This window comes from Alligator sinensis, unplaced genomic scaffold (genome assembly GCF_000455745.1).
Source record: "Alligator sinensis unplaced genomic scaffold, ASM45574v1 scaffold28_1, whole genome shotgun sequence".
In the NCBI taxonomy this organism is placed as follows: domain Eukaryota; kingdom Metazoa; phylum Chordata; order Crocodylia; family Alligatoridae; genus Alligator; species Alligator sinensis.
The window spans coordinates 904,519-914,096 of record NW_005842133.1 but is presented as its reverse complement, the minus strand read 5'-3'; the positions used below and the strand labels follow the sequence as shown (position 1 = coordinate 914,096).

The 9,578-nt window shown below is 44.3% G+C and overlaps 1 protein-coding gene across 1 annotated transcript in view; it reads left to right on the top strand.

Annotated features, from left to right (window-relative positions):
• NSMCE4A (NSE4 homolog A, SMC5-SMC6 complex component) overlaps positions 1-9,578 on the top strand; it is an 18,455-nt gene continuing 8,877 nt past the window's right edge. The window contains exons 1-5 of the mRNA XM_006025135.3: positions 1-254; positions 5,061-5,141; positions 5,734-5,864; positions 7,073-7,218; positions 9,100-9,199. Of these exons, the coding sequence (XP_006025197.3) occupies positions 44-254; positions 5,061-5,141; positions 5,734-5,864; positions 7,073-7,218; positions 9,100-9,199 (669 nt within the window). The 5' untranslated portion in view covers positions 1-43. The remainder of the gene's footprint in view (positions 255-5,060; positions 5,142-5,733; positions 5,865-7,072; positions 7,219-9,099; positions 9,200-9,578) is intronic.

Here is a 9,578-nt window from a genome sequence, read left to right as displayed (position 1 = left end):
TGTGGTTGCCCGGGAGACGCCCCGGCGGGGGAGGGGCAGGGCCATGGCGGAGGCGGCAGGGAGCGGGGAGGCAGGCATGGGCCGCGCCGGGGGCTCCGGCTCTGGCCGCGGCCGCCCCGTGCTGCCCTCCACGTCCCACAACGGCGGCGGCGGCGAGGAGGCCGAGCAGCAGCGGGTGGAGGACTCCGACGGCGATGACCGCAAACGTCGGCTCATCCGGCATCAGTACCGCGAGCTCATCAACACCGTGCAGCGTGAGCGGGGCCGGGCCGGGGCCTCCTGGGAAGAGACCGCGTGGGCCGCGCCCGGGATGGCGGTTGCTAGGAAACGGTCGTGGCCGGGAAAAAAATGCAAATAAGTGTAAATTAGTCGTCTTTACATGAGACGGTGTCACTCGCTGTAGCAAGTCAGGCCTGAGCTGTCGAAATCGAAGGATTTCTCCGTTTATAAAACAAAAAAATAGATGCGTGTCTATGTGTACACACATATACGTGTGTGTGTGTGTGTGTGTGTGTGTGTATAATGCACACACATATACGTGTGTGTATAATGCACACACATATATGTGTGTGTGTATATATATATTATGCACGTGTGTGTATAATGCACACACGTATACGTGTGTGCATTATACACGTATGTATTATATACGTGTGTGCATTATACACACACGTGCATAATATATATATACACACACGTATATGTGTGTACACATATACGTGTGTGTATAATGCGCACACATACGTGTGTGTAATGCACACACGTATATAATACATACGTGTATAATGCACACACGTATACGTGTGCGTGTATAATGCACACACGTATACGTGTGTGTATTACGTATATGTGTGTATTACACACGTATATAATGCATATGTATATAATACACGTATACGTGTGTAATACACATGTATACGCATGTGTGTGAAATACATGTACGTGTGTGTATAATACACGTGTGTATATTACGTACGTGTGTGTATAATACACATACAATTCTCCGTTTGAAGGCCAGCGGCCATACGAAAGGGCTCACAGCAAACCCCAAAGTGGGTCCAGGCTCCCCGAGAGCGACTCGGGTTCTGCATCGATTCGCCGCCTCCACCGTCATCATGCGTTTTGAGCGCTTTGCATATTATTGGCCACGCATCACACAAGGGTTGAGATTATTGTACGAGTGCAGTCGTTGTATTGTTTTGTTTGATGGTACGTGATTATTGTACATGATTATTGTATACACAGCACAGAGGGTTGAGATTATTGTATGTGATTATTGTACGAAAAGCGATCTATCGTACAAAACAATACAACGACTGTGTTTGTATAATAATCTCAACCCTTGTGTGATGCGTGGCCAATAATATGCAAAGCGCTCAAAACGCATGATGACGGTGGAGGCGGCGAATCGATGCAGAACCCGAGTCGCTCTCGGGGAGCCTGGACCCACTTTGGGGTTTGCAGCGAGCCCTTTCGTATGGCTGCTTGCCTTCAGACGGAGAATACACACACACGTGTACACAAACAGACACATATATGTTTATGCGTGTGTATTTATCGTACATCCCTCTGGGATGGCTATCATACACCAGGCAGCACTGGCCCGGGAGGGGGCTGGTGTGATGTGACAGAAGGTGAGCGCTGCTGTTTGGTGCTAAGGAGGCCCGTGCGCTGCTGAGGGCCACACGCAGGAAGCCAGTGGTGAAGGTGTCACTTGAACAAATGAGAGAGAGAAAAGGCTAGAAGGTTAGGAATCAAACACCTGCTATAATGGTTTTTACTTTTACTTCAAAAAGGCATTTTTGTGCTGAGGGGTGTGGAGGGGCTGTTGTGTAACAACTCCACATAAAGTCTCTGTCCCCAGGCAGCAGGACATGCGCCGCCGCCCCAGCAGAGCCCTGCCGCTGCCCAGCACCTCCCAAATCTCAGGGGAACTCCTGCCCCAGCCTGTGTACCCCGACATGCCCCTTAAGAGCCACCTGCCCCCACCCCTTCCCATCCATGCTTGCTCCTGCAAAGCCTTGGAAACCCAGCAGTCCCCTCCAGCCTGCCCCAGCTTTCCTCCACAGCCATGTTGTCTGCACCAACCTTCCTCCAAGAGAAGCCTCAGACCCAAGGCGCTGTGGGCAGCCTCACCTCGGTGGATTGGAATTGGATGGGGTGGGATGGGAGCTGTGCTGGCTGCCACTGGGAGGCAGCACGTGGCGGGGCTGGCTCGGCTCAGGCTGCTCCATGGGGTAAGGAATCATGATTAGTGCCTCACCTGCTGGGAGGCGCCAGGGAAACTCCATCACCTCTGGGTATGGGTTCAGAGTGCCCACTGCATGGTCTTAGGGGCTCAAATTAAACTCCGACTCTTGATGGGGGGGTCTGCAGCAGTGGCAGCTAGAAGGAATCGCCACCACCGAAGCTGCTTAGAAAGGTGTGGGGCAGGCCAGGGGCCCTCATCTCTTATGGGGGAGCTCAGCCTTCTTGAGCCTCCGTGTATTTCAAACCCTGATCCTAGCAACTGATGCAGCTTCTTCCAGTTTCAAGCTGTAGGTAGGCAGGGTGCTGTTGGCACAGCCTGAGCAGGGATGCTCAGGGCCCAAGCGCAGCTCACCCAGGGCCTACCTTGTGGAGCTGGGTGGGTGGGCAGGACTGCTTCTGCTCAGTGTCCCTCACAGCACCAGCGGAAGCCAGAGCTGGAGCTGCTGGTTCCCAAGTGCAGCATGCCCAGATGCAGCTTGCTGTGTGGTGCTGGGCAGGTGGGATTTGATTTACGTCCTCTGTAGTGCCAGCAGAAGCCAGAGCTGGAGCCACTGTCCACCTGTGGGCTGGATAGAATCAGCTGGTGGGCTGGATGTGGCCTGCGGGCTATATTTTGTCCATCCCTGCAGTGCATCCATCTGGCCCAGTCCCCTGTGTCACGCATTCCTCGGTGTACGAGCCCATGCTCTATCCTGATCCCATGCGCCATCGGAGACCTCAGCTGGCAGCTCCTCCATGGAGCCGTTGCCACAGGCATATATCTGGTACACTTCACAAACGCTCGTGATGCCTGACCCTTGTGTGAGCAGAGAGACACCACGGTGCACATCTGTCTGGAGTGCACCAGGCTGCAGCCCCTCTACCACCTCCTCCAGAGCTTGATGCTGAGGCTCTGGCTTTCCTACTTCCCCGCACCTTTTTTGTTTATGTACTCCCTATCTGACTTGGCTCCACCAAGTCCCAGGATATACCTGACCAGGAAGGTCCCTTGGGGAACTCTGTTCATAGATTCACTGGGCAGTATCCACTGTCTTGTTGAACTCTTTTGAGGGCAAGTGGGCACTGTCCGTTGTGCTCTGCTCTGTGTCCGTCCTTTGAGCACTTATTTTAAACTTGTGATAACTCCCATCCCTGTTTTCCCTTTAGTTGTCCCCCAGACTCAGTTGATGTCCCCCCCAGTGGCAACTTCCCCATTTCTTTTAAAGGGCCTCATTGTGATTCTTGCTGTACTTAGCAATTTTGGAGAGGATCACAACATTTTTGGAGTAACTGAGCCAGTTGCCAAAAAGATGATGGTGTCTGGAACCATATCAAGAATTTAAAGTAGAGGTGCATCACCGATATATCAGTCATGTATCAGATTGGCATCAATAAAAGGAAAATTAATGTAATTGGCTTATTTTGGCCAGTGTAGCTGATAATGTCCCCCATAAATGCCATGTGCATGTGCGCAGCTGCATCATACATGTGGCCAGGAATGCAGCCCAGCAGCTTGGAGAGCAGCATCTGGCTGGTAAGTCTGTGGGGGGAAATGAGTGTGGGGGAGGGAAGGGGTGTGATGGGGGGGGTGCAAATTGAGGCTTCCACAGTGAGGAAGGGAGTGGGACGGGCAGGCATGGGGGATGTGTGCCCCCTGGATGTGTGTGGGGCGAGGGCGGGCTGCTTGCTGCGGGCTCGAGGCCAAGGGCTGCTCCAGTCTCTTCCTGGTGGTGGGGATGGGCCAGGGCTGTGCTCAGGGTGGGCAGGCGTGGCCCTGGGAGGGGTGGGCTACAGCCACCCCAAAGTTTGCTGTAGTTCCCCCTCCCAGCACCTGCCCCACCCCACCCTCAGCCTAATCCCCCCACTGGGAAGAGGCTGGCATAGCCCCCCAAGCCCACAGCGGGCAGTCTGCCCTTGCCCCACACACAAATCTGGGGGGTCACATGCCCTCTGTGCCTCCCCCCGGGGTGTACACAGCAGCAGGGGGCCTCAATCCCCCCCCCACGGCCCTTCTCCCCCACAGTACCAGCAGGGAGTTGCTCTCCATGGTGCCAGGCTGCATATCGGCTATGGGATTGGGACAGCTGACACGGCTGGTTAATAATCAGCCATTGGTATTGGCCAAAAAGATCTTTAACAGTGCACCCCTGATTTAGTTATGACCTCAAATCGTTTGACACTTTGAATCAGGTATGCAGGTACTCCTCGTGTGTCTTTGTTCATTTGACAAGCTGTGCTTATCTTAACATGGTAATCTTCAGAAATCAACAGCCATGCATGTTTTTATGGAAATGTTTAATAGATGAAATAGTATGCATCATTGGTCTTGCCTGAAATTCACAAAATCCAGTTAATCCCCCGATATAATCCTTGTTAAAAATTTTAGAGTCACCAGTAAATTGTGTGTAACTACTTGGTGCAGGTCTATTCAAAGATCTAGTAAATTGGGAGGTCTTTTTTTAGTGTTCCAAATGCAGGAAATAGAGTGGTTATGTTGTCTTATTAGGGCTTGTGGGGAAAGATGTAGTTTTTTACTCACCCGTGTGTCCCATTTTATCAATTGGAGCTTTTCAGGAAAGTTCATTTTACAGTAATAGTGTGCATAATATGAAATGTATTGGTTATAGGTGCTACAGTTTTGATCCACAAATACCCCTTTGCATACTTTGAGTCTGAGGAGTGCCCTATAAATCAGTGGGATGCACACTTAATTTTAAGCACGTGTACAAATGTTCATAAGAACAAGATCCACATAAATGATTACTTAAGTATCTTCTTTTGGTGCCAATGTTCTATGTAGTAAGTAAAGATCTGACTAATTTCTCCCCCAGAAAATCATGAAGATATGCTGAATTCAAAAAGCAATAAATTGACAGAAGCTCTGGAGGAAGCCAATATATTGTTCAGCGGAGGTGAGACTTTACCTATAGCTGTTTCTAGAAATTTTTGCTTGACCATCAAAACGATGGAGATGATATATGGAATGAAAATATGGTATGGGTATCAAATTGAGGCCCAATACTCTGCATCACAAAACCTACAACTCTTGAATAAATTGTACTGAAAATGGAACCATCTGAATGGGATAGATTGGAATTTTAATTTTATACTTGCAAAAGATGATTCAGTTTAATAAATGTCCCTTATTTCTTTATTTAGGTTCTGCAATGCAGCATGAGTGAAAATAATGTAATGACAAAAGGCCATTGAATAAAGTTTCAAGATATATTTTTAGGGAGCAAAAATGTAGAGGAAGAAAATTCAACTTTGCATTACATATGACTTCCAATTTTGCAAGCTTTCTGTTACTAGAGGATGTTACTTTTTGCTGAATTGTCAAATTAATTAAATCAGTGAATTATCTGAAATGTATGAGTTGTGCAACTGAATCTACTAAGCATTACATTCAAAGCATGCTTAAGTTGATTTTATGGGTAGTGTGCACTTTTACATCTATGTAATCACATACCGCTAACGCACATTTGTTGTCTTCTTCCATAACAGTTTCCCGGGCAAGGGAGGCTGCACTGGATGCTCAGTTTCTGGTTTTGGCATCAAACTTAGGAAAGGAGAAAGCAAATGAGCTGCACTCTGATATGACAGCGTTTGATTCGCCAGCTTTTGCTGAAGACTTGGTAAGTTCAAAGCTGCTAACTTGTCAAAATGTAGCAGGGACTGTTCTATTTGTAATAGAGGTATAAAAGAAAAAAGCTTTACTGATTTCAGATCAAATTCTACTTTTCCAATGAAACTTAATGTTTATTAATTTCTTGACTCAACTTTCCTTCAAGCAGGATACATTTTTCTCATAAATTTCTGAAAAAGACATAGTAATTGTCTTTCACTTTACATTATGTATTTATAGGTTTAATGAGTGAACATGTAACTTTACAAATGTAGCCTCCAAATGGGGGACTTAGTTGGACTTCATTATAGGGTCATGATTTTACTGCATCAAATGCTAATTTATGAGAAAATCATTTTTTTTTTCCCAATCCTGTTTTCCTAAATGAGATTTTTTTTCAGGAGTGCTTAAATGACTGGCTTTTAGTGAAGTGTCCTCTTGCTAGATAGAAAGGAATAGGTGCTACTTGGTGTGCGTCTCTTTTTTCCAATTTATCATATACTCTTTGTCATTTGGACTGCCATTTAATGTATAGGCATGTGAAGATATTAAAAAAAAATTGTATGCAAACAAAGTTGGCAACCATTGATCCTTTTGGATCATGGTGTATGGGTGACAGGTCACTGGGACCTTCAACAGAAGCGTATTCAGGCAGGCGTACAGAGGAATAGAGTGCCCAAACATTCCATCCACCCCTTTAGACCAGTGAGACAGAATCCAGAGGCCAGACTGAGTCTTCACGTTTGGTGATTCAGTGGCCGTAGTTCTACGTGCATCTGGGAATTGGACCAGGTTTCTTGCGTGGCAGACAAGGATTCTACCACTGAACCACAACTGCAGCAAATAATTATATATAAAAGTGTTGGAATGATGAATGTAGGATTTTCTTCTGTTGCCACCTCTAAAAGGAGACTAGTTTAGTTTGTGTTTGATTTTTTCGTTAGGTTAATTTAGATAGAAATATCTAAATGCTTTTTGTTTTAGTAACGTTTTACATGGTATGATTCTGTAGTTCAGTGACTCATGAATCTACCTATCCATTTTCACTTGTTACTCTAATTATAAGAAAACAAAGAGATTTCTTTTGTGCGCTATTCTAAAACTCAGCATTGATCAAGCAGGATGGTCATGACAGATGCTCAATCTTAAGAATGAATGTCCATTGATATTGCTGTAAGTGAAACTTAAAGATTCAGTAGCTTTTGTTGTCTTTTTTAGCTAACGTTTATGGGCCTGAATCGTATAGAAGATAATGACAGTGATGATGAAGGTAGTGCTGGTGGATATTTACCTAATGATGCCTGGCATAAACTGGGAGCAGAAGCAGAAACATACTTCAGAAGAGCTCCTTCTTTTCATTTCATGTAAGCCTACTCAAGGAAAATCTTCATGTATATTTTGATGCAACACATGGTCTCATATTAAGGATAAATTCCTTTGAGAGCTAGCTCATCAGCCTTATGTAGTGCATTGTATTGGAGTATAGGGATGAATGCAGGAGTCTCATTTGAAGATTGAAGTTCAGAGCAGGCTTTTTTTCTAGCATGGCAGTGCAGCTTGCTCTCCTCACACGCATCCCATGCACTGAAGTATTATATGATGCCCACCCCCATTCATTTGTATCTGGTTTATTAAGCATTTGACATAAAATAAACAGTGTTTATATTCCTCTGCTGGAATGCCAGGTGACAGTTTCTTCATTTGGGCAGATGCAGCCAAACATGTAGTACAGGAGCCAGCTTTTCTTCCTAAGGCCTTGCCTGGCCACTTGAGGTTGTGAATTTTATGAGCTCCACTCATTGGCCTCTTTACCTCTTTCTGTTGGTCTGCCTTAATATGTCTTCCTGAGTCCAGTGTAGTCCATTCTAGCATTCTGTAGCTGGATTGCTTCTGAAGACCTTCTCCTTTTCCCAGCTCCTTCAGAGGAAACAACCTGAATATTGGCAAGCTTCCCTTTGCTGCCAATTTCCTAGCTCTATTGTGGATGAGCCTTCCTGATGTTTTCTCTCTGTGAACAGTCATCCCATCTTCTGGAGGTGCTGTCTTCTGGCATTTGTCAAATGACCTATGGTTACCTGTTTCAGGTGCAGACCCCAAACTTTAACTTCATGTAGGAACTGCCATAGGGTAAGCTGGGCCTAATTTAATCAAATCTTAAAAAGAGAAGATCTATGTAGTCATCCTGTCCCTGCTAATGCATCTTTTTTCCTAACCAGTATCATTTCAGGTCTGATGACATGTTTAATTTAACCATTTTTACTATATGGTCTGACGATTACATTGGATAATAATAAATTATTATTAGTATGTTATGAAAGATAACATACTTTGTGTGCCCCCATTATCTCAGATTAATGTTTATATTTTTAAAATGTAAGGCCCTAAATATTGGACATAGTGTTGTTCAAATATGTAAAAAATGCTCAAGGATAGTTGAGTGAGTAAAAGTCTGATTTGGATTCCTCTCTAGTTTTGAGATTTTAAGTAACTTGAAGTATTTATGATGTGAATGTTGACAGCACATATGTATGCACACACACTGAAATGTATATATAAAGACAGCTGTACTTGTGTTAGTCCTCATTTTAAGAAAAGAACTACATATTCCTGGCTCCAGCTGTGGTTCCTTAATGCTGTTATTTTGTAAATATCTAAATCTGGGAGGATGGAGCAAAAATTTTGCATGCTTTGTTACCTACTGAGCTGGCCCAAATTTAACCTTGTGAAAGGAAAAGTTCTACATCCTCCGTCCACTGGATATATTGTGTCCTATTTTGAATGTTTTTTGTTTCAAAATATGGAATTATAAAAATGTATTATTGTAATTAAATAGGAGATCAAAAAGGAAGAATATGCAAAATAGGTGGCAATATTTCTAGAAAAAGAAGGGTGAAATAAAAGAAAAAAAAGGGAGAGAAGAGAAAGGAAAGGTAACAACAAAAAGAGGAGCCAGAAGATATCGGCTTTAATTTGTAAAATTCTTTTATATTTCTGAGCAGTTTTTTGACTTTGATTTAACAGGAACAACATGGAATTACATAATTTAACATCCTTTTGAGAAATGTTTTTGCATTTTGAATCTCTGCTTACAGAGCATTTACTGAGTAGCAGTTTGTAAGAAACTTGGTATATAACTTGGAAACCTGCTGCTGAGTTCCTTGTAATTAAATCCACTTTTACTCAGAAAAACCATTGAACAACTTTTCTAGCACATACTGTAAAAGCTATCTTTCTGTTCGGAGTAGGTTAGGATCTTTCAGTGCTGATCCGCCTGTACCCAGGCAACGGATTGAGAGGCAGAAAAGGAAACCGGGGATAGAAGAAAGAAGGGCGATGCCTGCCCAGGTTTGTAAATTAATATTTTAATCATGGTTTTTGGTAGCATGCTGCGTTATTTTTATTTGCCCATGTTACCTCTTATTCTGTTTTGGTTAACTGTATTAAAGAAGGATTATGATTTAAGGATTGGTCTCTTGATTCATCTTGATGGTAATTTTATATTTGAATGAGGTGAAAATGTCAACAGACTCATTTTCTACCAAATGATCTATTTCCCTGTTCACTGTGATTCACTGTAGATTCTAGGTGGAAGTGTATAAGCAAACATTATTCGTAAGAAAAATAAATTACCAAGGTGGGTTTTTTTTTATTAATTCGGAAGGGCCAGATCCAAATAGACTTAGGTAGTAGTTAACGGCTTTCTCAAATAGCATTCTGCGTACCT